The sequence below is a fragment of the Mustela nivalis genome (assembly GCF_964662115.1).
Source record: "Mustela nivalis genome assembly, chromosome: 14".
Taxonomy (NCBI): domain Eukaryota; kingdom Metazoa; phylum Chordata; class Mammalia; order Carnivora; family Mustelidae; genus Mustela; species Mustela nivalis.
Window position 1 is genome coordinate 63,067,649 of NC_139033.1, and position 27,951 is coordinate 63,095,599.

The 27,951-nt window shown below is 38.6% G+C and overlaps 1 protein-coding gene across 10 annotated transcripts in view; it reads right to left on the minus strand.

Annotated features, from left to right (window-relative positions):
* Positions 1–27,951, minus strand: part of LOC309847950 (uncharacterized protein) — a 75,411-nt gene that overhangs the window by 32,261 nt on the left and 15,199 nt on the right. For 4 of the 10 annotated variants that reach the window (XR_014302738.1, XM_082698882.1, XM_082698881.1 and 1 more), the window contains exons 2-3: positions 1,269–1,321; positions 698–1,015 (exon numbers count right to left, since the gene is read on the minus strand). The exons of 3 other annotated variants lie outside the window; for them this stretch is intronic. Coding sequence is in view for 5 of the 7 variants with exons in the window: in XM_082698882.1 (XP_082555008.1) it covers positions 698–706 (9 nt within the window). In the remaining 2 variants the exon portion in view is untranslated. The remainder of the gene's footprint in view (positions 1–697; positions 1,016–1,268; positions 1,322–27,951) is intronic. 3 more of the 10 variants (XM_082698885.1, XM_082698884.1, XM_082698886.1) reach the window with 3 other exon arrangements.

A 27,951-nucleotide genomic window follows, 5' to 3' on the forward strand; every position in this document is an offset into this window, starting at 1 on the left:
ACTCCCATTAACTTTCTGAACACTTTGAACCCCTCAAGCCATTGGGAGAAACGGCAAAGAAAAAAGTCACCGGCCAGAGAGTTTGACTCTGATCTCCATAAGAAACTAAAGATGCTACAACCTGATGAGGGCAGGAAGACAGAAGCCTAGAACTCAGAGGATTCTTTGAATGTCTCCTGGTGCTTTCATTCTCAGTGAGAAAAGTAAATTAACAGTTGCAGCAACCACAGTCCAACGAGCAATGAAATGTTTCAGGTGACACCTGACAAGCACTCCGAACAAGCAAATGTACCAGATGAGAGTGAGGAAATTTAGAATGCATGAAGGAGGTGGCCAGTGACGAGTATCTATGATGATCTTGAGAGAAGCTGCAACAAGAGGGAAACTTCTTATTTTATTCTTTTAGAAATTTCAGTTTTAAGGAAACTCTACCTGACTGGATTTATAATTTCCCACTTGGGAAGAAAGTGAGCATAGCTTGTTTTCACAAAAGTGGAGGCTGATATTGTAGAGTGAGAGGAGATAATGGTAGGCAGAACTGGATGAGGGTGGTAAAGGGGTGGACAGTATCAGAAACTTCACAGACACCACTTCAGACCTTCTCGGCCTTACCCATCTTCTATTCAGCTACCACAGAAGCAACCCGCTTTGAATGGACTCCAGCTAACTTCACAGACTCACACAGACAGCCCCTTACCTTAGGCATGCACTCATGGTCTCTTGTGCCTTTCTCCAGGACTTCCCGATTAACAGCTTATGGGAGCTTCAACATCCCACTGGGTGAACTTCTGGCCAATAAAAAATAGGAACTGGCAGATAAATTCTTCTCTTTCTTGAGATGCTGGGGTTTTGTTGTTCTTGTTGTTGCTCCAGAAGTTGTGACAGTCCCTCAATATCATGCTATAAATCACCTTTAATGGCAATCAGCTAGGTAATGAATTCTTCAATCTGCTCTCTCTCTTCTTCTCTGCTTCACTCTTCTTGTCTCTGACTCTTGCTCTCTAGGACAGATCCCCTAGACTTTATCAGTTAGAGTTTGATCATAAAAGAAGAACCACTAAGAGTGGAATAGAAAGAGGGATTTTTAAATAGGGGTTTTGTTTTATGTGATCGTGTGAAATCATTAAAGAGTTAGTGTGTGGCTGGTGTTTACATGTGCGGTGCTAGACAAGGCAAGCATTTGGGAAAGATAAGTGCATGTGGAGTGGGTGAGAACAGGACAAACTGGAACCCAGCAGGGCAAGCTCTAGCCTTGGAGAAATGTGTACCTGTGTCAGTCACTTGCCACCCGGAAGTCTCCATCTTCCTTGATGCAGGTGTCCTATGGGAACCACAAATCCGTTAAGTGGAAGATGAAAATCAGATGCGGGCAGAAGCAGCTGCTAACCTGGCTTGTAAGCAAGGGGCTCAATGGGCTTATGAAAAAAGCAACCATTGTGGCAGAAATGGAAGTTCTGTTTTATAAGGTCTCAGAAACATGTACATCCCTTCACCCCAGCAGATCTGGCTAGAGCCACTGAGTACCAAACCTGCCAACAGTAGAAAACACTATCCTAGTCCATTCCCAACTGATTCCTGATGCTAATATGACACCGTATCAGTCCCCAGGAGCACCAACCCGTCACCTGATGACTCAATGACCCCATACCATCACTCCCATTATGGAAAGAGCAGCCATCTTCTCATTACTACTTCCAGTCATCCGCTATTGAACTGTTTCAGCTAGATCTAACTTTTTATACCTTTCACCCTGATCCTACACCCTATGATCCATTTCTATACATGTTCCCAGATATCTGGAGCTATAAATTGAAAAAAAAAAATGTCTCAGGTAGGAAGATAAGGACTGCATGTACTGGCAGAGAACAAGGATTCGAGATCAGCAGGATTCAAGATCCCCAACTTTATGAGCATATGCCCATAGTTCTCCATTCCAATATTTAAAATCCCTCTCTTTCTCAATCAGTCCTTTATTTAACCAAGAGATCCGGTGAAATTGGGAATTTATTTTATATCGTAACTCAGATACCTACAGGATTAGAATTTGGGTTTGATTTCAGGAACCTCAGCCCTGTACCTACAGAATATAAGGGTTGGAAGGATGGGGAGCACTCACAGAGACCTTCAAGTTCCTTATGTAGATCTTGTACTGAAAAATTTAAAGCATGGATTTTATCATTTTCTTTCCCCCAGCTCTCCACCTATTTAGAAGCAACCAAACAATCCTATTATACTCCTTAATCCCACTAATCTGGTAGCAAATACTTGATCACCTAAAGCCATACCTTCTATGAGCACTTTATTACAGAGGAAAACTTAATTAAATGTTTGCCACTGGATGTGATGAACTACTAGTGCTCCTCTTATGACTGTAAATAGTGTTATTACTGCTTTTAAATCTAATTGATTAAAAGAAGCAATTTCAGATAATTTAGAGAACCAATCCTTAAGGTACTGTTTTTATTCCTTAGTACCAAATTTTGTAGCAGTCAGAATTTGATCAACAAGCAGACCATAGGAGTGATATACAACACAATAAGAGTTTTATTGTGGGGATTTGACCTCATATTATTTGGGAGCTGGTTAGACAGTCTATGCATGGCTGTTTCTTCTGTGTCTGGAACGTCCTGTAGTAAGCAAAGTAGGCAGTTGGGGAGGAAAGATAGTGGAGAAAATCAGGACAAAGTGCAACCTTCACCTATCTCTCATGGCCTCCAAGCTCTCAACTTTGCTGAAGGAAATGACCTCATGAGAAGCAGATCACCTTCATCATGGAGCTATAGCTACATTTGGTTCAAGAGTTAGAGAAGCTAACAGAGGCAATCCTAGATGTCTAGTGTGTTCTCTAATCTGTAAGTCAGACCAAACTAAAATAATTCTATAAAAGATAACAATAGTCTTTCATTATTAATAGGAATATTTAAAAGCCTATTCATATTCCCTGAAATTGCATGCTAAAATTGAATTTAAGATTCTCTTTCAATAAATGAACCATCCATTTTTTTCTGAATAATTAGTGGCACAAATTCAGAGAAAATAAAGCTACTAAATTCTCTTAAGTGTAATTTATATTATTCTAGCTCTGTTTGCACTGATTTATTTTTTTATATTTTCCCATTATATTTAATTTAATTTTAAAATATTTATTTAGCTCCCCCTTTGTACAGGCAAACTCTGTAGCAGATAGGCATATGAATAAGATTCTATACCAAGGATTGTATAATTCAGAAGAGAAAATGCAAATTTTTTAAAACTCAGAATATGATAAATTTAATACAATAACATTAAAGAACTTTTTATGATAATATGAAAGAATGAGAAATCACATCCATGAGTGGAGAAACTCAGAAATAATATATTAAAGGAGTGGCATTCAAGCTGAATTTTTAAGCTTGAACTAGGCTCCTACTACAGTGGAGGAATAGAAAAGATTTTTCAAGGCAAAGAGCAAAGAGTATGGGCAATGGTGTGTCTGAAAAACAACCTGAGGGTTTTGAAGGGGCGGGGGCTGAGAGGCTGGGGGAACCAGGTGGTGGGTATTAGAGAGGGCACATATTGCATGGAGCACAGGGTGTGGTGCAAAAACAATGAATACTGTTACGCTGAAAAGAAATAAAAAATAAATAAAATAAAAAATAAAAGGAAGCAGAGAGTCGCCTGGGTGGCTCAGTGGGTTAAAGCCTCTGCCTTTGGCTCAGGTCATGATCCCAGGGTCCTGGGATCGAGCCCCACGTTGGGTTCTCTGCTCAGCAGGGAGCCTGCTTCCTCCTCTCTCTGCCTGCCTCCCTGCCTACTTGTGATCTTTGTCTGTCAAATAAATAAATAAAAATCTTTATTTAAAACAAACAAACAAAAAGAGGAAGCAGAGAGTGGTTTTTGGTAACAGAGAATATTCCAGATTAGCTGGTGTGTGAGTGGGATCTGGAGGAGAAGAAAGGTAGTTTGAGGGGCTAGATTAGGGAACTACTGCTGGGTTTAGGAGTCAGCGCTTTAATTAATTAGCAGTCCATAGAGAGGCACTGAGAATTTTTAAGTAGGAGAATGACAAGTTCAAAGTAATGCTCCCTGAAGATTTATTTGGCAGTTGTCTGTAGAGAGAGAAGACTGCAATGAATTAGAAAAACTCAGAAATGGGAGACCAGACCAAATCTAACTTCTATCTAATTTAGGGCAAGTCATTTCCTCCACTGGATCTCAGTTTTCTTCTATGGAAAATCAGAAGGGGGATTCAGTTATCCCTAAGTTTTCCTTCAGCTCTAAAAAGACTTTGCAAAAATGAAATCTTAAAATAAGGGACTCTTGTTTTAAGATCTGTGGCTTACTTAATCATAGAGAAATCACAGTGGTATTAAAAGAAAACATTCTTTTCTGATATTCTGCATTCATGGGGAATGTCTTTTATCAAAGAACAATCCAAATGATTTAATCTCATGCTAGTTCCATAAAGAAGTTGGCAAGCAGGTTTAATAACAACAATGCCCCACCCGCTTTATCTATATACTTTCTTAAACAATTATTTAGAAATTACCGGAGTTACAAAAGAGCCAGAAAGAATTGTAGGTGAGCAAGCAGATTAGCGAAAGAGAACCTGAGACAGTTCCCTAATCTCTAGGGAACAGCACGAAAGCTGTCACAGTACCCTGTGCCCTCTGTCTCCCAGAGGAACAAGGAAAGGCAACAAGCAGGCAGCTAACATAAAGGGGCCCACAGGGGTGAGAACAACTCCCAGGGGTGGACCAAAACACAGAGACACTGTGAGGTAATGCATCTCAGAAGATGCCAGAATGACAGGTATCAGCAACCAGAAATGGTCAGCTGTAGAGGAAGTCCCTGATGCAAGCACTTCCTTCTAGAGGCTGTGATGCTGTGTTCACTGCCCAGAGCCTAAAGGTCACTTTGGAAAGAAAGGTAGGAAAGGATAAACCAACCCTATGGCAGAGAACTGATAATTGTCAGAAAATCTGGATGAGAATTGATCATGTCAGTAGATGCAGAAAATTTATTTGATAAAATTCAACACTTTTATGATTTTTTTTAATTCTCAGCAAACTAGAAACTGAAACTAAATATCACAAACTAGTATCAAATGTTTTTCTCCAAAGATGGAGAACAGGTAAAAATGTTCATTCTCATTGTCTCTATTTAACATTATACTGGAGTTCCCAGCTGTCGTATTAAGACCAAAAAAAAAAAGAAATGGAAAGCTTAAATATTACAAAGAAAGAATAAAAACTGTCTCTTTTTGCATATGGCATGATGATATATGTAGAAAATCCCAAGGTATTTATAAAACAACTACTGGAATTAATATGTAAATTTACCATTGCAAGGTAAAAGTTTAATATACAAAAATCAATTGCATGTTTTAATACTAGCTGCAAACAACTAGAAAAATGAAACTTTTAAAATTCTGTTTATAATGATGTTAAACCCTGAAACTAAAGAACAAATTTCACAAAAATGTGCAAAAATTTTACAGTGAGAACTGCAATATTTGGCTGAAAAAAGAAATAAAGACTTAAACATAAGGTTATAAATTTGAAGAGCCAATATAATAAATAGGTCAGTTCTTCTCATATTGATCTATAGATTGAAACCAATCCCATTCAAAATCCGTCTGGGTTTTCCATGAAAGTTAAAAAGCTGTTTCCTAAATTTATTTTTTTAACATTTATTTATTTTTATTTTAGAGAGAGAAAGAGCACACACACACAAGCAGGGGAGGGGCAGCGGGAGATGAAGAGAGAGAATCCTGAAGCAGACTCCCCACTGAGCACAGAGCCTGACACAGGACTCAATCCCATGACCCTGAGGTCATGACCTGAGCCAAAATCTAGTTGGCCACTTAACCGACTGAGCCACCCAGGAGTTCCAGTTTATTAAATTTATATGAAAATGCAAAAGACCTAACCTATCTAAAAAAATGAATTTAAAGGAAATATACTCCCTGAGGACTTATAAAGCTACATAATCAAGACAATGAAGTAGTGGCATAAGATTTGATAAATCAATGAAACACAATGATATAGACCCACTCCTATATGATCTTCTGATTACAAACAAATTCAACAAAACACTCCAATGGGAAAATTCTTTTCAACAAATGTTGCTAGAGGAACTAGATAGCCACATGGAAAGAAATTAACCTTGGCTTCTACCTCAAATTATGTATAAAAATTAATTTGAGATGGATCATAAACTTAGGCATAAAAGCTAAAACCATAAAACACTTAATGGAAGTATGGGAGAATATCTTTCTGACTTGAGGGTAGGCAAAAGTTTCTTAGATTTCATAGGAAGTAAATAGCCATGGAAGAAAAAAAGATAAGGTAGATTTTACATTTTTTAAAAATCTTCTCATCCAAAGACATTGCTAAGACAATAAAGAGGTAAGCCAGGAATTAGAAGAAAATATTTACAGAACATCTATCTAACAAATGATTGGTATTCAAGATAGATAAAGAACTCTTACTATCTTTCCTTTATTAATAATACAAAGACAAGCTAACCAATTAAAAATGGCCAAGAAGTGCTTATCATCACTAGTTATCAGAGATATGTTAAAGACAACCACAATAAGATATCACTGCAAGTCTGAATTCAACGAGGTGGTGTGAGGGGCATAAGGCTTCCACAAAAAGGGTACTAGATACCAGTGAACAGTAATTCAGTCTACCTCCAGAATAATCCCTCTTAAAGTGAGAACTATGATTTCTACTTCTTTCAAATCCCAGTTTGATTGGGACAATCCTAAATACCAAGAAAACCAAAATACCTGTGTTTTAGTATTTACAGCCTTCCTTACTAGTTGTTTCATTTTGTTTGATTTCCATATTCCTTTCAAGGTCCTTAAAGAAAGATATTGTCATTTTTGTATAATAAATATTTAGCCCAGAATCTGAAATATAACTTAGGAATCATTGAACATTTGAAGAATGAGTGAATGAACAAGCAAATGAAACAATAAATGCCTAAGCTGATTTTTTGACCATGACTTTTTATAGTAAAACTAAAGATTTTTACTAATAATGATTGTTAGATCATCTTACATATAAAATAATTATACTCCTAAAAGCTAAAAACACAATTTTAAATATTTTAAAATCTGAGGTCATTTTTCTGGCAAATAAATTTTTTAAGTTAAAATTAGTTTTACATCATTGAAATATTATCATTGAGAAAAGTTATGAAAATGTTTTATTATAAACAACCGAAATGCCTATCCTGAACTATCTATTCCTGACATTTCTAATAGGTAGAGATTTTATAAAATTTTTATTAAAAAAAAGATTAAAACCATAAATTTTTGGCACTATGAACATGAAATAACTACAATCATCCTTACATTGAAAATGATGAAAGAAAATTCAATATTTTGTGATGTGTTTTTTAATTTTCTTGGACAATAGCTACAAGATATTAGAATTCAAAATAAAACTGAGTTGCAAAATCTGCTTACCTACTGTATTAGTAGCAGTAGTAGTAATAGTAGTAGTAGTGTTTTTGTAATGCTTGTGACTGTAGCTACTCTCCAATCCTTTGTGGAAAGAAACCATGTGTAAATACAAATGAAGGCATTTAAATGTAAACCCGACATTTTTTTTTAATTTTAATTTTTTTTATTTTTTATAAACATTTAATATATTTTTTTCCCAGCGGTACAGGTCTGTGAATCGCCAGGTTTGTAAATTTAATGGTTTAATTTAATGGTAAACAGTTACTAGGAGGCTGACTATTTAAAAAAAAAAAAAAAGGAATGAAAATGCACTGTTACCTACTGAACGTTGCCATGTAACTTTAATAAATGTCTTTCTGTCTCTATGCTAGAGAAGCCCATGAGAGGTCCTTTCTCTTTTTTTGCCTCTCATTCAGTGGTTCACCCTAATGTACAACCACTCCCTCCCCAACACAATCCCAAAGTCAGCACTTTCTCAGGGACCACTGCGTCTACTTCACGGAGACTCCTGCCCTGGATTTCTAGCAGCTTCTCTCAGTATTGTCATTCGAGTTACCTTCTTAGAACATAAACATCATTCCTCTGACTAAACCTTGCTGATGGCAGGAGACACAATAAATACAACCTCCACAAATCACATTTTAGAGGAGTATTTCCTGACGTGAAACTATGCTCAGGACAACCAAGTGGGACAAATCAAATTATAAATAAATATACTCATTAGGATTTCAATTTTTAAATACTGTATGCTTAATAATATGTGTATTGCTGGAGTAATGTTTTGAAACATGGTCAGAGTTTTTGTCTTGCATTTCTGAGGAGTGACTTGTCTATAGTCAGCTTGAGCCTTCAGTTACTTGGTTGGGGATAGAGTTGACCCCTTCACAACTCTTTAAAATTATTTAGGACTCTAATTATTTCTTCTTAGGATTTTTTTTTTTTTTTGACAGAGAGAAAGAGAGAACACAAGTAGGCAGAGAAACAGCAGAGGGAGAGGGAGAAGCAGGCTCCCCAATGAGCAGAGAGCCCAATATGGGGCTCAATCCCAGGACCGTGGGATCATGACCTGAGTCAAAGGCAGATGCCCAACCAAGGTGCCCCAGGACCCTAATAATATCTACTATTTTAACTATTGACAGATATTTGCTTATGTAGATTACATATATTGATAATTACTATATGTCACAAACTGAATGTTTGTGCTCCCCCAAAATCCATATGCTGAAGCCCTAATCCCCAGTGTGATGGTATTTGGAAGTGGGGACTTGGGGTAATTAGATTAGGTCATGAGGAGAGGGCTCTCATGATGGGCTTAATGGTCTCATGAAAATGGGAAAAGATGTGAGAACTTCTCTGCCATTTAGGGATACAGCAAGAAGAGGGCCATCTACAGGCCAGGAATGGAGCCCCCCCCAGACTCACCAGAATCTACTGCCATTTTGATCTTGGATCTTCTCCAAAGATCCATAGATATATGTTGTGTAAGCCACTCCGCCGATGATGATTTTGCTATAGCAGTCCAAATATTAGAAATTAAAGCTGGGAAATTTTAAAAATATTTATTTATTAATACACCTAAGATAGTAATAAACCTACCTCACAATTACATATTTTTATGGAAAACCTATTTTCTGTGGTGTCTGGGTGACTCGGTCAGTTAAGCATCTGCCTGCAGCTCAGGTCATGATCTCAGGGTCCTTGGAATGGAGCCCTGCATCAGGCCCCCTGCTCAGCGGGGAGCCTACTTCTCCCTCTTCCCCCACCCCTGCTCATGCTCTCTCTCTCTCTCTTACAAATAAATAAATAAATAAATAAATAAATAAATAAATAAATGGAATTTTTTAAAAAGTAAAGAAAAGAAAAACCTATCTTCAAACCCCAAAACAATGAGCAAGAAGAGGGACATTATTTATATTTTTGCAAATCTATTTAATGTTTGGCTTAATGAAGGCAACTAGATTTTTTTTTTCTTTTTGAAGGCAACTAGATTTTTATAACCACTTCTCCATACAGCCTCTTGTGGTACATTATTCTGGTTTAAAGTATAGGGGGGAAAAATCCAGCCTCACACAGACACAGAGCTGGAAAAGGAAAAAGTATTTTAATAACTTTTTAGGTAGTTGTGAATATTTTTCTTTGATACTAACCAAAACTTGACAATTAATACTTTCTTAAATGTTACCTACAATATGGAATCTGAAACCATATATATGAACATTCATCCATACTACTACCTTAGAGTCTATTTATTATTCTTGAATTCCGAATGGATCTTTTACCCATGCATTATTTTAAAAATCACGTCTTGATCATTTGGAGATTATTAATTCACAGAGTTATGTAAATTTTCCAAATGTTGACATATTCTGTTATATAATGTCAAAAATCACATCAGTTACCATCACCACAAATCCCATTCAGAAAAATCTGTAAATATTGGATTAAATTTAAAAAAATATATTGGGAATCTGTCAAGCTCATAGTGGTTGATACAAGTTTTCCAAACTTCTACTTTTTGGTTGAAAGCTCCAATGTTATTATGGGCAACAAATGCTTTCAATGTTATGAAATGACAGTCTCACCTCGTTCTTTTTTCGAGAAAATGTCCACCAAAAATTCAACTCTGATTCATCCCAATTTTTCTAATTATCACAGCTTATCATAGTATCATAGTTTATCAGCTTTTCGTTTAGGGAAAAATAGGAGTTCCATGGACAAAACTGCTAATTCAGCTCCCAGCTTTTCTTCAAAATAATTGCCATATTTCAGTATAAATCAGAAAGTACTTTATTTTTACTTCCTAGTTAGCCACACAGAGTACCAAGTTGAGATTTAATATATAAATTTTTACTTTATCAAAGACTTTCCTAAGTGAACTTAACAGGTTATTTTTGTTTGAACTTTTTTTCTGTCTCTTGGGAGGTGAGTGTGCGTGTATGTGTGTGTGTGTGTGTGTGTGTGTGTGTGTGTGTGTGTGTTTACTGTATGGTGTCACAAATACAATGACTCCAAGTAGAACACAGAGCTCCTCCTGCCTTGATCAGCTAAGGAGCCAGCAGTCTTACCCACATTGCCTTTGCATCCTCAGTGCAAATGTCAGACTGAAAAGGGGAAATCATTTTTCATATATTTATGAAGATTGCTTTGATCTCACTGACCCCCTGAAAACATCTCCAGGACCCCAGTGATCTGTGAGTTACACTTTAAGAACTCCCAACATAGAGGAACAATGGTCACTCCTTCTTGCCCAAGGGAACAAGAGGAAATAGAGGTAAAAGAAGCAAGAAGTAAGTCACCTGGACCTGGAAACCTAGGATAGGACTGGAGTCACAGTGACCTGGGCAAACCGTGAGGAGGCGGTAGGGTTCCCAGAAATACCCTTCTGGTAGCAATTTCCTGCAAGGCAGGAGTGACAGTGAGGTCAGGCAGCACTTGTAGGAAGGTACTCAGGTGTGTCTGAGGGAGTACGTCTGGCTCCCTGTGGCTGGTGTGATGCCTGGAGGAAATCTAGAGGTTTCCATGAGCCCACTGAGGGGCCACAACGGTTCTGGGAGGATGCGGGGAATGCAAGATTCCAGAGGAAGAGACCCTTAAGAGATACAGACTTAACTGGCAAGGACCAGGGACTCCAGCAGTGGGTACCAACACATCACGGCAAGAGACCAGAGGGAGAGGCCATCTTGCAGACACCAGTCAGTAGTAGATCACAGCAGCCCCTCTGTCCCAGAGCCCAGGCGCTCTGCCAGAAGGATGCACAATTTGCTTTACACACTCAATTGTCACCTTGAAGGGAAGAAGGGAAAGGAGCCAGAAGACTGAGCTTTGAACTCCAGAGTCTAGGTCAACCGAAAGGAACTATTTAAACCAGCCCTGACAGCAACTTAAACTCGGCAAAGACTGAATATTGCAACAGAAAGCAAGTCCTTTGAAGACTGAGATTTTGTTCATTATTGAGCAACATTTCCCTACTAGCTGTCAGGAGAGACCTCCTGAAGAGCTATAGAATCTTCTAGAAAGCAGTCATTGTTTGAATAAATTTTTATGTCAAAAAAGAACTATGTTCAGTGCTACCAGTAGCTATCTCTGGGTGGTGGAATTATAGATGGTTTTTATTATCTTTGCAGGCTAATCTAAATGCTGTTAATTTTTTATAATAAAGAATCATCAGTTTAATAGTCAGAAAATATGTGGTCCTATTACCTGAAAGATAATGTTCACATTTCTGAACATGGAGGGAAAATGTTCCTCCTTCAGACCCTGGTTTATCTCCTCAGCTTCCTCTCCCACCCCCAAGCCCCACCAGCAAGTGGCTTCTTGTGCCCCACGGGCCAAGCTGGCTCAGGGTTTTGAAAAATTCTAGCAAGATATGCACACAATCTTAAATGGAGAAACAAAGCCTTATGGCAAAAGACAGGTCAAAGCTCATACAACATTTGTATTGCCCCCAAAATAACTCTACATAAAAAAGGTATAATCAGTCACTTCCAAAAATTCACTTGATAAGCTCATATTTGAAATAAATAAAACCTTAAAAAAATAAGCTCATATCTGAAACAAACAAACAAAAGATTACAGCATAATAGGAAAACAAAACCAAATCTCTAGCAACATTTTAGAGCTGCCCTGTTTAATACAGTAGCCACTTAGCCACGTGCTGCTCATTGATTACCTGAAATGGAGCAAGAAAATCAGAAAAATTGAATTTTCAATTTTATTTAATTTTAATTAGCTTAAAACTAGAAAGTGTCACTCCATTCAGTTCTTAGACGTTGTTACAGTATATTTGTGAATCCACTCTTTCGATCGTAAATTTCATGACATCTGAACACCAACTGAGTATTTTTTTTTAAAGATTTTATTTATTTGACGGAGAGAGAGACAGCAAGAGAGGGGAACACAAGCAGGGGGAATGGGAGAGGGAGAAGCAGGCTTCCCTCTGAGCAGGGAGCCCAATGTAGGGCTAGATCCCAGAACCATGGGATCAGGACCTGAGCCGAAGGCAGATGCTTAACTGACTGAGACACCCAGACACCCCACCAGTTGAGGATTTTTAATGAAAATTTAGCATCCAAGTGGAGAAAGCCTATAACTATAGAATACCTAACAAAATAAGGAAAAATTGTTATGTGTTTTATTACTAACTTTTTATATCGATTTCATTTTGAAGTGATAACATTTTACATATATCAGATTAAATAGAATTCATTAGAATTAAGTTCACCCATTTGTTTTTAGTTTTTTAATGTAGCTACTAGAAAACTTTAATTACCTATGTGGCTTGCATTACATTTCTATTGACGTGCTGCCTTCAGTCTTGCTGTGGTAGAATTAGACCTAAAGTCCTTTGATTTGCTACCCTGCATTTTTCTGCTTTCCAGTGTTACTATAAGTCTACTTAAAATCCTTCCAAATTGCAACTGGAAATAGTATTATTCTTTTTCTGGAAGAGTGTCTTCATGAGGACTACAATCTCTAAGCTAACTAACCAGATATTTGCAGTGTGTGAGAGATTAAATACTTATGATGACTGTGCTTATGAAGGGAATCCTTGTGTTACTGCAATGCTGTTGCTACTACATCTCTTTAAACCTAGAAAGTTCTGCCTTTATTTCAGAGCCAGGCTAGTGAAAAGTGGCTCCAGACATTGGGCTCCAGACTCTGGGTACTTTTGTATGAAAGCGAACAGTACTTTCCTATTTGCCATTACGACTTGATCCCCTTTGTCTCAGCTTTGTGGCAAGGGACTGAACAATTAAAATTTCCCAGAGGTCCCTTTTCTTAACTCTCAACAAAGCCCTAGCAAGTGCTTCTGTCCCTTATTCACAGTAATGGTTTTTGCCTTTAATGAAAAAGTAAAACTGGGAATAGTTTCCAGAGCTTTCAGAACTTTTCCATTGAAATGCAAACACCCCTCTGGCACCTCTGAAAATTCTGAGAAATTGTTGGGCTTTGGCGATGGTTCGAGAAAACCTGGCATTCTTCTCCCGTTCATGGCTCGTTTAAGTGCTTCTCTTTCCAAATACATTCAAGTAAAGTCAGCAGTTGACTCTCTCTTGCAGGGCAAACCCCCAACTTGAACACTGAACAAAAGAGTCACTTTTTCATCCCAAATCCGGGATTGTGACCAGTAAACCTCAGAACCCTATCTTGACCCATCTCCTCTCCCAGTGTGACTTAGCTTCCTAACATACACTCTTCTCCTTAACCCTGTCCACGAACGACCACAGCTCCATAGACAGCTCTTGCTGTAACTAGGCACACATGCAAACAAATATCACTTGTATGTTGTGAAGGTAGTGAGAGACGTTTTCTTGGATTCTCTACTGCAGCCATTCTAACTGATCCTAAAGATGCCCATCCACATTTTTTTTTTAATGCCACATATCCCACGCTCTCTCTTTCAAGGTATCAGCATAAAATGAAGCCACTGATCTTTTCAATCTTCATTTCTCAACAGGATAAGTAGCCTGAATGGGGAAACCAAGACAGCAACCGTCATGTGTTTAGTAGACACAAACCAGCTTCTGATCTCAGAAGCAACTCAGGTATGTCCTCTTTATTTATTACCTATACTATTCAACCTGGCTTTCATTATGCCATCGTATAATAGTAATAATTGAAAGTTGTGTTATTCTCTATCTCACCTGCATTCATCTGCTCCTGTGAGTAGGAATCATGTCTGTTTGCTTGGGTTTTTGTTTGTTTGTTTGTTTGTTTTTGGTTTTTTGTGGCTCACAGGCAAATCTCTGTGAATACTTATTTAATGGTTGTGGCTTAAGATAAAAACTTATCTAACAGCTCCATGTTGAAGGAACAAATTGGGCAGATTCAAGCTCAGGTAGATGTCAAGATCTCATCTGGAGGGGAGCTAAAAGTAGCTAGTGCATTGGGAAGGAATAAGTTCTTTGCTCTTAGCTGCTGTGCAATCTTTTGTTCTACGAAGTCATCTTCAATCTCCATACCTGTCAAGTATCAGATACTTAAATACTGTAAAAAAAAAAAAACCCAAATTAAATTTTTTATGAAAAATTCTGATATGAGTACAGTTAAAAATACATCTCTAAATGACACATGCTGTATGATTTCACTTATATGTGGAATTTAAAAGACAAAATAAATGAACAATAAAAAAAGAGACACACAAACAAACAAGCCAGACTTTTAAATACAAAACAAAATGGTGGTTGCCAAAAGGGTGGTAGAAGGTGGAAACAGGTTAAGGAAATTAAAAGTACACTTTTTTTTTTTTTTTTTTTAAGTAGGCTCCACAACCAGCAAGGAGACCAATGAGTGGTTTGAACTCACAAAGCTGAGATCTGATACCAGAGCTGAGATCAAGTTGGGTACTTAACTGATGGAGCTATCCAGATGCTTTGAGAGTACACTCAGATGAACACTGAGAAATGTATGGAAGTGTTGAATCATAATACCATACACCTGAAACTAATATAATACTGTATGTTAATTAAATTTGAATTTGAAAAATGAATTAATACATAAAAATACAACTCTTCATATTTATCAACAAATCTCTCTAGGACTCTAGTTCATCTTTGGAAAGTGAGGAAATAGGAATACAGGATATTTAAATCCCAGTGATTCTGTGAATCTGACCCATGATCTCTTCTGTATTGCAGTCCTAAATAAAGCTTTTTAAGCCTGGAGGTCAAGACAAAATTATAAAGCCAGTACTGATTTTCAACAACAAAGTCAGCATATGCAAGTGATAGTAATGTTTTTGAAAATTCAAACATTTAAAAAACCAAATGACAGAAAGCATCCAAATATGAAATAGCTTTTAGTCATTAGTCTATCACTATAGTTTACCTATGAGGTCTCAGGCACAGTGCCTAGCCCATAGAATATGTTCAAGAAATTTGTCTCAAGAGACACTCCCCGAGAACCAAGGTAGCAGTTTAGAAGAACTACTGGTCAGTCTGCCCATCTCCTGAATATTATAAAAACAAGGGGTAAAGGCATCATCTGCATGACTTCTGGTCAGGGAGACACTCCATCTGGACCTCTCCTCCCAACTACCCCTTCCCCACCAACTCTCCACTCCACCTCATGCTGGCCATGAAATACTTCCTGAGCATTTTCATACCCTTTTGTAGGCTTCAGGAAGTGATTGCAATGGGATTCAAACTTAAGGCTGTAACTGAATTTCCAGGATTAACAGCAAAGTCACAAAATATGAATTGTAAGTGGTAATAAATTTAAGAATACAAAATACTTTACAACTATCACTTGCAAGGCAAAATTTGTCGTTTGGAAACTCACTGTACAGCACAATGGACTTTCCTCTTATTTTGAACACACACACACACACACACACACACACACAATCCTTTCTTAGAAGCCAATACCCAGCTAGGGAAGCTGGGGAGAGATGAGGAGAAGCTATTAGCAATGAATGCTTTGTTTTCAGAAATGCAGTGAACTTACTAGATATCACTAAAAGAAAAAACACATTTTGCTTACACTTGAGAGATCAGATACAACATATTAGTCAGAAAATGATTTAAATGGGAAAATGTGGTTTTGAATAGGTGACCCACCTATGTAGAAAAGAAAAAGTCTTTAAAACCCATTTGCTCCGTCTTACAATCTTCCAAGCAACCAAATCGACATAGGAATCAGAACAATCGAGTCAGTACCAATACTGGGGAAAAAAATCTCTGTAGTTACAACATAGGTCCACACCATTTTTATCACTCTGCTGCACAACCCCTATTTAGAATGCCATCTTGGGGCTTGGGTCTCACAACTTTAAGGAGAATTGCGGGATCTCGGGTGGAAGAGGCAGAGAGAGCAAGTTGGAGCTGCAAAGAGCTTTACGTCGGCTGTCCTGTTACAGAGCAAACAGAGGCACGTGTCAGTTTGCAAAGAAATAAAATGAAAAATTGCTTTCAAAAGCTTCAGAATGATTTCCGCTTTGAGGCATTGGGAAAAATTGATTTCAATCATTGAAAGGGAGTTTTGCCATGCATGAACAATCAGCTTCACCGAAGATTCTGGCTATATGGCCCACTGACTTTCGCAATATCTGAATGAAGATTGCCCTATCCCTGCACACAGGCAAACAAGCCAGGTGGGCTAAAATCTGTGTCTCTTTTTCCAGATGCCTCTAACCAGAAGTCTACAAGGTAGTTATTTACAAATGCCAGTTAAGATCTTCTGGACATGATTGCAAATTGCTTCCCTCATATGGCCCCGTTACAAATCTTTACCCAATGAAAGAGGAACCTAATCAGGATTGAATTTTTTTTTTCACCTAAAAAGGGAGAAACACTGTCACAGCCAGCCACAATTCCCAACCATAGTACAGGCAGCCAAATGATTTTGTTTGAAAATTTATCTTCTGAATTCTAAATAATGAGATTAAATCATCTTTTTTTATTCTGTCAGCAGAAACCTAAAACAAAACAGGGAAAAAAAAAAAAAACCTATCAGGCTTCATTTCACATCCTTAAAGACAGGAGGGGATTTGTGGTGATCCTCTTCATAACCCTGCTTCTGAATAAGGCCACACCTAAAATATGCCTAGACAGCCAAAATAACACATGCACTTTTAAATGACCTTCGGGGAAGATCTTAATACTCTATCACAGGTGTTCATTCTGGAATTGTCAAATCTTTAAAGTTAAATTCTTCATACCGAAATGCCATCCATCCCCAGTATAAGTTGAAGCAATTGAACACAAATTTCTGGAACCTTCACCAACCCCTGGAATCATTCTGCCCCTCCATCTTCTCCAGCCCGCTAACCCTTTGGTGGTCACATGACTGCTGCCTAGGCCAGAGATGATGTATTTAAAGACTTAAGAACAGAAACTGGCATATAGCAAGAACCAAAAAATTTTGCTCATCTCCCTATAAACTCAAGCTAAGTTCAAACATACCCCTAACTGACCAAAACCTTATGTATCTCGCGTGCCCTCCCTAGCACACTTCCTAAATGAATAACTCCCCATCTTCTCTTTCTTAATTCTTTTCCATCTGAAATCTCTTCCCCAACTTGATCTCCTTAGGAATGGATCTTCATACAATTCTATGTATACACCAGTGTCTTGCATAATACCTGAAAGACAGAGTTTGTTCGATCTATAGGTATCTGATCGAAACCCAAGCAACAGTACTCCAGGTGGTTTCTACACAAACCTCCATTTCCTTCTTTCTAATGAGTTGGGGAAGATCTTAACCAAATGCACATAAGGAAGTTTTTCTGGATTCATCCCATTCAGGTCCCTTATTATCATCTTCTTTCCTCTACTTTTACTGTTCTTCTGTACCCCACCCTGTGCCAACTGGGTCTGTATCACCAGTGTCACAGAGGTGACATCTAGAATCTAGTCTTCTGTACTGGTTGCACACTGCAGCCCTTCCCCTAGTCCATGATTGTTCATTTAAATAATCTTCTTCATAATACTTGTTCAGCTCCAGCTAATTCTGTTCCTATCAGGAACTGACAAATAATGTGCAACGATGGGACTCGCTGTACCTGCTGCCCTTGAACTGACCCTTCTGTTGGCTGAGAATCACTTCTCCCTTTTGTTCAGTTCTCTGACTCTGGGGTAATCAAGCCTGCTCCTCATACTTGCATGACTAGGTTCCCCCCTTCTCTTCCCAGTCACAGCTCCATGATACACCACGCAGAGCCTTGCATGCACAGTTGTGGACACCCTGGTCCAAGCTCCGTATGTAAGCATCTGCTAACAGCACTTTGTTGGTTACGCCAAAGTCTGCATACATCAGCTGTGCAGTCTAAGTGGGAAGACAGATGCAGAAGAAGAGCTGCATCCAAGCCCCAAGAGCACAGAACTCCAGAGTCTCAGCTGAGGGTGTTGTATGTGATCTAGAGGGGCTCTGATGTGCACAAGGAGGAAGACAGTGCACCTAGAGCTGGGGCAGAGCCTTCCAGAGGAGGGGCCCCCAGCAGGGACCGACTGCCTGGGTGTGAGAACAGCTCTGTTACCATTTTCATGGCTCTCTGATTTGTGTATCAGGTACCCATGGATGGCAGAACTCTAGCCTTGCAGTTGAAAAATCCAAATCCCCTTATTCCAAAGTAATTATTTCTGTAACAATTTCTGTGATTCTCTATCAAATATTCCTTGATCTGCACAGCCTGAAGGACTATTTGTTTTACCCTTCCAATGAGGTACACACAAATCTTCATTTTCCTCCCTTTTTTCATTCCTTTTTGATGTAAGGCATTTCCTCTTGATAGAAAGCATTTCCTGTACTCTTTTTCCCCTTTCTCAGAAAGTGTGCCCTACCTCATCATGGAAGCAGCTGATGGTGTGCAAGGTGGATACAGAGTGGACTTTTCTGAAATTATTTACAAAATTTAATATGCATTATAAAAATCTAACATGTCAAACCAGTGATACTGTTGCATATATTATGCTATGTAAAAATCTGAATTGAACTTAAATATATATAAATTTAATATATTTGTATTACTTTAATATATTTGATTTTTAGATATTAATATATTAATATAATATAATAATATATTATATATTAATATTAATATAATATATTAATTTATATAGCAATATATTAATTTATATTTGTAATATATTAACAATGTATATATTTAAGATGATAGTAAGGAGTTGACTTAGATATGGCAAAATGATGAAGGTGGAATAGAAATGATAGAGATTTAGGAGACCCTATGTACAAGAGTACTCATTACAGAAAAGTATACTGTCCTTATCCCAGGTTTTTTACTTCTCAGCCTGTACAAATCTGACCCCTACAAAACTGAGCTTCCTCATCGACTCATCTCACAGAGGCTTTCAGAAGATCAATAAAGGGGTGCCTGGGTGGCTCAGTGGGTTAAAGCCTCTGCCTTCAGCTCAGGTCATGATTCCAGGGTCCTGGGATTGAGCCCCATCTTGGGGGGGGGGGTCTCTGCTCAGCGGGGAGCCTACCTCCCCCCTGCCTCTCTGCCTACTTGTGATTTCTGTCTGTCAAAAAAATAAATAAAATCTTTAAAAAATCAATAAAGAAATATGTGGACAAGTTATAATATGCTTCTCTCCAAGGCTGATCTTCTTTCTGGAATCTCGGTCCTCACATTTTCTGGATTCTGGCTCTTGACTTGGCCTTTCACTTCAGTAATTTCAGGATTTTCCCAGTCATTCCTATTTATTGGCTCATTCTCAGCTTCTCACTTGGTTGAAATTCCAGTGTTCTAGAAATAAAGTTCTCCACCTACATCTTAGCTAGGGCTGCCGTAACAAAAGACCACAGCTGGGTGGCTTAAACAACAGACATTTATTTTCTGGAGACTAGAAGGCCTACACAGGGGTGTTGACAGGATTGGCTTCCATCTTACAAATGCTGTCTTCTTACTCTATCCTCACATTACCTTTTCTCTGCACCACACACAGAAAGAGAGAGAGAGATCGATCTCTGGTGTTTCTTCCTCTTCTTATAAGGACACTAGTCCTATTGAATTACGGCCCCATCATTATTACCTCATTCCAATGGAATTACCTCTTTAAAGGCCTTAGCTGCAGACACAGTAACCTTGGAGGCTCATGACTTCAGCATGCACACTTTGGGGAGGATACAATTCAGTCCATAACACTTAACCATTTTCTTCTTCTTCCTGCATGAACCAAACTAATGAAGTAATGAAGTAATGGATGAACTAATGATTTCCAAGCGGAGGTTGAATCACCCACTGTGTTTTTGAAAATTAGGGAAGTCCAAGACCTATTTGAGATCTACTGAACCATAGAAGTTTGAGAATGGGACCCAGAACTGATTTTTACACCTTCCTAGATGAATCTGAAGTCACACCTACCTATAGGACCACTGATCCACACCACCTGCCTTCACCCTCAACGTCCACTTCACTGTCCACTTCCTCCCCAGTCTCTGATTTTTCTCCTTATTATTCAGTTGAAACAGTTCTTTCAAATCTATAAAATCTATAGATCACCAAATGATTTTTGTAATTGCAACACTACATAGCATTTCTTGGGTCTTTATTCTTAATGATTCTGCAACCATTGTGTGCTAGGGTATCCCTATTTCATAAAATTTTTTCCTTTTTTTGTTTTTCGTGGCATTGGTCTCACTTGTTTGACATCTCTAATTCATCTAGTAGAGTGTTCTTCACCAATTCGTCTATCTGCATTCCCCAAGACACTGTCCTCAGCACTTTTTTCTTCTTTCTCTGATAGTTTCTAATCCATACCAACAACTTCAAACACTATGTATCTGAAGTAATGATAAAATCTGTAGATCACTCTTATGAGCACCTTTCCCCATTAACCACTTCCAGATACACAAGTCTTCAGGAGCATCCTATTAGTTCTTCAAACCTAGCGTGGTGTTTATTCAACAATACTGACAGATAACCCAGTGCCAGGCCCTGTGCTAGATTCTGGGGGTACAAAGTAAAAAGCAGACAGTCTCGCTTTCCTGGAACTGGTAGTTCAGTGAAGAAATACAGACCAACCACTTCAAAGCACCATAAGAATCGCCATGAGCAGGGAAGCTCAGAGTGCTGAGGGACACAGCCAATCCAGATTTGGAAGGCAGAAGGGCTTCCTGGAAGCCTTATGGAGTCACATGGAAGTTGAGTTCTGAAATATGAGTGGGAGTCAATGAGAAGAAGAGGGAAGAGAAGAACTGACTGTTCTTTAATCAATTCTAGGCAGTGACAGTCTAGTGATTGTCAATCAATTCTAGACAGCCAGAATCCAACTCTTATTCCTACTTCCCCCAGTCTGGCTTGAGAGTGCCCTTGGGGACAAGCTGAGGGGCACCTTCTAGACAAAGGGCACAGTTCTCCCATTCTCCAGCATGACAAGCTTAATTGTGACCAGTTCAATGAACTCTCCCGGGACTCTGAATCTTGAGCAAAGCAAGATCATGGGAAAAGCATTTTTTTTTTTCACACACAAAGAAGATTGAGAGAAAACTGCTGGAGAGGTAGGAAAACAAACTTGAATCACTGACTTCGGGGTCATGAAGACCCCTTTTGAGACTCTGAACTCCTTGTGAGCTATATGACCTTGGGTAACTCCTTAATTGCAAGATGGACTAATAATCATAGATATATCCTTAGGGTTGCCAGATAGTTTAAATGAGCTCTCTTGTGTAAAGAACTTAGCACAATGCCTGGCACATATTAGAAGGACAGGTGGTCAGTAGGTCAGGTGCTACAGTGGGTCAGGGAAGAGAAGGACTGGAGCATATTCCCTAGCATCACACCCCAGGGTAGGCCCTGGGAATTTGAAGACAGCAATTTACAGGAAGAGATAGAGACAGAAACTAGATTGCAATGGGTGCCAAAGGATAAAATATGAAAAAAGCAGATGATAAATGGTAATAATTCTTTATGGATATTTGGCTCTAATGGGGAAAATAGATTTGATGTTCTCTAGTAACTTGGAGTTGAGGAGAAATTTATTTTCATGTTTCTTTTTTCAATATGGACAATCCATAAGCATGTTTAAAAGCTAATAGAAAGAGAGGTGCCTGGGGTGCCTGGGTGGTGCAGTTGGTTAGACATCAGACTCTTGGTTTCAGCTCAGGTCATGGTTTCTGGGTGATGATGTCCCCATCAGGTTCTGTGCTCAGGGAATCTGCTTGAGTTTCTCTCTCCCATTCCTCCCCACCCACACCACTTTATCTCTCTCTCCCTCTCAAATAAGTAAATAAATATAAAGAAAGGAAGGAAGGAAGGGAGGGAGGCAGAGAGAGAGAGAAAGGGGGCACCTGGGTGGCTCATTTGGTTAAACATCCCACAGTTGATTTCTGCACAGATCATAATATCAGGGTTATGAGATCAAGCCCTATATTGGGCTCCATGCTGGGCATGGAGCCTGCTTAAGACTCTCTTTCCTTCTGCCCCTCTCCGCCCACTCATGTGCTCTCTCTCTTGCTCTATATTTCTCCCTCTCAAAGAAAGAAAGAAAGAAAGAGTATTGAATGGGAATTAAGATAAAAAAAAGGGGAATAATCAATTCAATCTATAGGTCTCAGGTTGAGACCTTTTCAGGGAGCCTGGGCAATCACAACTGTCTTCAGAAAGACTGAAGTATTACTTGCCTTTCACTATATGGCTTTTTTATTGTCAGTGCAAAAACAATGGTGGGTAAAACTGCTGGCACTTTGGTGTGAATGAAGACACCAGATGGCCATGGTGGTGGTTCTCTTCTTCAGCATCACACACAGTAAAATCAGTGCCAGCTCCTCTTAAGAATGTTCTTGCTGGGGCCCCTGGGTGGCTCAGTGGGTTAAAGCCTCTGTCTTTGGTTCAGGTCATGATCCCAGGATCCTGGGATTGAGCTCCACATCAGGCTCTCTGATCAGCGAGGAGCCTGCTTCCTCTTCTCTCTCTCTGCCTGCCTCTCTGCCTACTTGTGATCTCTGTCTGTCAAATAAATAAGTAAAATCATCAACAACACCACCAAAAAAAGAATGTTCTTGCTGAACCACAAAATTACCAGTTTTATTAAACCTTGACCCTTGAGCACATATCTTTGCAATAATCCATGGGACAAAATGGGAGGTACACAAAAAGCACTTCTTTGTAGACTCGGTGTGAGGGTTGTCTTTAGGATTGAGACAACTGAGAGTTGAATTAGACTTTTGTCATGGAATACCATTTTTACTTTCAAAAATAGGTTATAAACTGTGGCTATTTGAATGAGTATTTGGAGGACATTGTCTTGGAAGTGAGCAAAATGAGCCTGTCACTTCACGAAAAATTGACAATGCTTGTTGGCAAAAATATTTGAGCTTTCAAACGAAAATTGTAATTTTGAGAAATTTGTGTCTGCCACTGTGAGTTCAACAGCTCTCAATACTTTTCATAATTTTCTTCTGTGATTGGTGGGGATATTAATGAATATGACATTTTTCATTTTATAAAATAAAATGTGCTAACATTTGGAAGACCTGCATAATTCAATTTACCAATATTTTCCAAAAGACTAGGCATAATGTTTAAAATCATGCCTTCTTGGTAAAAGATTCACTCAAAGTGCAAAATGATTAATGAATTTTTAAAGTAACAGGGTATGAAAAATTCCTTAATATGCCTTCAGAATTCACATTGAAGCTAATCTTTAAAAAAATAATACTTGTTGGGGCGCCTGGGTGGCTCAGTGGGTTAAGCCACTGCCTTCGGCTCGGGTCATGATCTCAGGGTCCTGGGATCGAGTCCCGCATCGGGCTCTCTGCTCAGCAGGGAGCCTGCTTCCTCCTCTCTCTCTCTCTGCCTGCCTCTCTGCCTACTTGTGATCTCTCTCTGTCAAATAAATAAATAAAATCTTTAAAAAATAATAATAATAATAATACTTGTTGAGTTTTGGTATAATATAAAATAAAAATGCCCACAAATACCTGAAAAAGTTGATAAAACAGCCCTCCCTTTTTCAACTACATATACATGTAAGGCAAGATTCTCTTCCTATACATCAACCAACTAGTCATTTCACAACAATTGTATGCAGAAGCAGAATGAAAAATATGGCTATCTTCTGTTAAACCAGACATTAAAGAAATTTGCAAAAGAATAAAATAATATTACTCTTTTCACAATTTTTTTTTTTTTTTGCTTTGGAAAATATATTCATCTTTAAAAGTGCAAATTTAATTAGCATATACTGGGTTTATCTTTTTAAGTAAATTAATATTTTTTTTAATTCTGTTTCAGTTGCTAATATGTTAAGCATCAATATGTACATATAGCTCACAAAACAAGAAGGTCATTGGTGTGTTTAGTAATTGTCAATTGCAAAGGGCTCCTGTGACTCAAAAAGTTTGTCCAAAGAGCTGGGAAAAGAAAGGTACCAGAGAAGGCAGGAGAGGGTGACAGCCAGAAGTGGAGTGGAAGAATCACCCAAGATGAAGGGATACAATTTCTCCCATAGAAAACAAAGAAGGAGGAAAGGATCAGGCAGGTGCCAAGACATTTGGGGTTTGGTGTCAAGAATTTGAAGGATTTCCCATCTGAAGTCTTGTTTTTCTCTGTGATATAGGGGTTGTGTTCATCCGTGGAAAGTGAGGGGGTCAGGAATTTGAGGGACACATGGGAGCAGCTCTGGAGAAAAGGAGAACCACCTCGCCAGAGCCATACAGAGGAAATGCTGAACAGCATGGGGATAGAGGTGGTGAGAACATTCCTGAACCAGCAACAACCCTATGCTCTTGACCCTGCCAAAGGAGTTGGGCAGGAGGATACCACGAGCAGGTTTTACCATAGTTATTAAATTTTTTATCCTCTTATCCATCTACTATTACAACAATACAGAAATAGGAAGAACAGTATCTCAAATACCTGTCTGTCCACCACCACCATTTTAACAGCACTAATGCTTTGCCGTAAGGCAATACAGACTGAATATTTAAGGTAAGTTATTGCTAGATACTACAAAATGTCTTAAAATACATTATTAATAGTTTTAGTCCACTCTTGATATTCTGATTTTATAAATACATAGTTTTTAATCCTACTTCCAATATTGATTTTGAAATGTGAATCTAGAAGATTTGGACAATTGACAATCACGTTGTTTTACTTTACCTTCAGAGAGCAAACAGCTTGACTGGGAAAACGGCCAAATGGATTTGTTTTCCTTTTCTCTTTCAAAAGTTATAATATGGACTGTTGACTCAATGTATTACATAGTGAAAATCTGATACCAAAAAAAAAAAAAAAAAAAAAAAAAAAAAATCACAGCTCAGCTTCCTTGTCTGAAGTGAACAAATTCTAATCATGAAAGAGAAATCTTCAGAACCCAAAGTCTAGATTGGTTCATGACCCTGGTTGTGCAATTGTGACCACCTTTAGAAGTTCGGACTCCCCAGATGTAGAAGCACTTGCTCTACTTTTGCCACAGCTAAAGGCTCAGAGGATTACATAATACTCTGAAGTGTGTGAGAAGCAATATCCCCATGTTGGGCTGAGGTCAAGTTGAGGTCCTCTCAGCTGAAGTCAAGGTCAAAAACTTTCACAAGTTCTGATACTAATAATCTCTTTTGCCTCCCTAAATATCCAATGAGCCACAGGCCACTCACTGAGTGCAGCACTCTCTCTACTGAAAATGTGGTGCAGAATGGGAAGGGCGGCATGAGGTTTGCAAACTTTTTCTGTGAGATTGTAATGTAATATGCTATCGAAGGGTGTAATGTTGCTAGCACCAAGACACTGTAGAGTTCTTTCATTTATTCCACACTACAATTTCTCATTTTGAAAATGGAATTATTAGCAATAATAATAAGTAACCATTATATTGCTCTTGCAAGTTTATAAAGTGATTTTCATATGTCCCTTTGGGTGATTAGAAAGCACACAGAAAACTGTGACAACAAAATTATGAACTATACTGAGCACATCTATAAACTCTCTGTACCTTGTTATAATGTTCTATTGTACGACCACTCTCAGATAGGGACAGGATTCGTCGTTCATTAGGTCTACACTACTGAGGCACTACACTTCTTTTTTTAAATCTCTCCCAATTAAAATGAAAAGGCTAATTAAAAAAATAAGATAATCTAACCAGTTAACAAGAATAGGATTGTGTTTGTTAAAGACTATCAAATGACTCCAACTTAGCCAATTCCTCTACAAACTATTATTCTATTTTCAAAAGAAAATCAAAGCATAAACTTCCTTTCCAGTTTCTCAAATAAGTGGGACAATATATGAAAAGGTACACTTGTACCCTGAAAGAATTAATGTACTTCAAAAGCAGCCAACAGCCCCATAGTAGACAGGAAAATGTACTTATATGACATATTAATATATGACAAATCTGGTCTAATTGGTTTCTGACCTTCCAGATCACTCAAACTCTCCATTAACTCACATCTAACCAGCAGGGGAGTGAGCTAAATGGATAATGGGTATTAAAGAGGGCACCTGTTATGATGAGCACTGGGCACTGTATGTAAGTGATGAATTACTAAATTCTACTCCTGAAACCAATATTACACTGTATGTTAACTAACTAGGACGTAAATAAAAATTTGAAATGAGAAAATAAAATAAGGGCGTCTCGGTGGCTCAGTGGGTTAAGCCTCCGCCTTCGGCTCAGGTCATGATCTTGGGGTCCTGGAAAGGAGCTCCACATTGGGCTCTTTGTTCAGCGGGGAGCCTGCTTCCCTCTCTCTCTCTCAGCCTGCCTCTCTGCCTACTTGTGATCTCTCTCTCTCTCTCTGTGTCAAATAAGTAAATAAAATCTTTTTTAAAAATAAATAAATAAATAAATAAAATATAAATTTGTTTTAATGAAAACAAAACAAAAAAAAGAAGACAAAACTAGAACAGTTACAAAACTTCCATTATAGGGTGGCTGGGTGGCTCAGTGGGTTAAAGCCTCAGCTCATGTCATGATCTCAGGGTCCTGGGATCGAGTCCCGCATCAGGCTCTCTGCTCAGCAGGGAGCCTGCTTCCCCTCCCCCGCTCTCCCTGCCTTTCTGCCTACTTCTGATCTCTGTCTGTCAAATAAATAAATAAATAATATTTTATAAAAACTCCCAATATAGTTTATTTCACAATCAAAAAACTAAACAAAAACAAATCTAACACAAAATCTTTGTCTTAAGGAATTTTTTCTTAATTTAGAGGCATAGACATTAACCATTAATTGCCAAACAGTGTATTTATAACTATGGCAACTGTATTTGGAAACCCCATGCACAATTCCTAGTGTTCGTTGTCAAGTACTAGTTTTAAAGCCTTTGATTTTTGTACCTCCTTACTGAGGCACCCCACATCTTTTGGGGGGAATTTGGGATTTACATGCTCGAAAATTGGAAAGGTGCAAAGCTATTTGATTTTTTTTTAAGATTTTTATATGTTTTTGAGAGAGAGGGAAAGAAGGAGGTAGCAGGAGCATGAGCAAGGGGAGGGAGAAGGGCAAGCAGACTCCTCGCCAAGAGCAGAGCCCATCTCGGGGCTTGATCCCATGACCCTGAGATCATGACCCAAGCTGAAACCAAGAGTTGGATGCTCAACTGACTGAGCCACCCAGGCACCCCAAGAAGTGTACAAAGCTATTTTAGAAGGTGTTGTAAAGAAAAGAGAAATGGTAACTAAATAAAATCAGAGGAACAAGGGTGAGTGGGTGGCTCAGTGGGTTAAAGCCTCTGCCTTCAGCTCAGGTCATGGTCTCAGGGTCCTGGGATCAAGCCCCACATCGGGCTCTCTGCTCAGCAGGAAGCCTGCTTCCTCCTCTCGCTCTGCCTGCCTCTCTGCCTACTTGTGATCTCTGTCTGTCAAATAAATAAATAAAATCTTTTTTAAAAAAATTAGAGGAATGGAGAAGTTTTTACAGAGAAAGTGAAACTGAATTTGAATTTTGAAGAACAAAATATGAGTTATCTACGCAGAGACTTCCAGCCTTCTGTTGTCTAAGCCACCCAGGCTGTGTTGTTTGTCATGGCAGCCTCCACAATCTGACACAGTCCCGTATGACTAGAAAGAGAGGGCGTCAGCAATGGCGGGAGG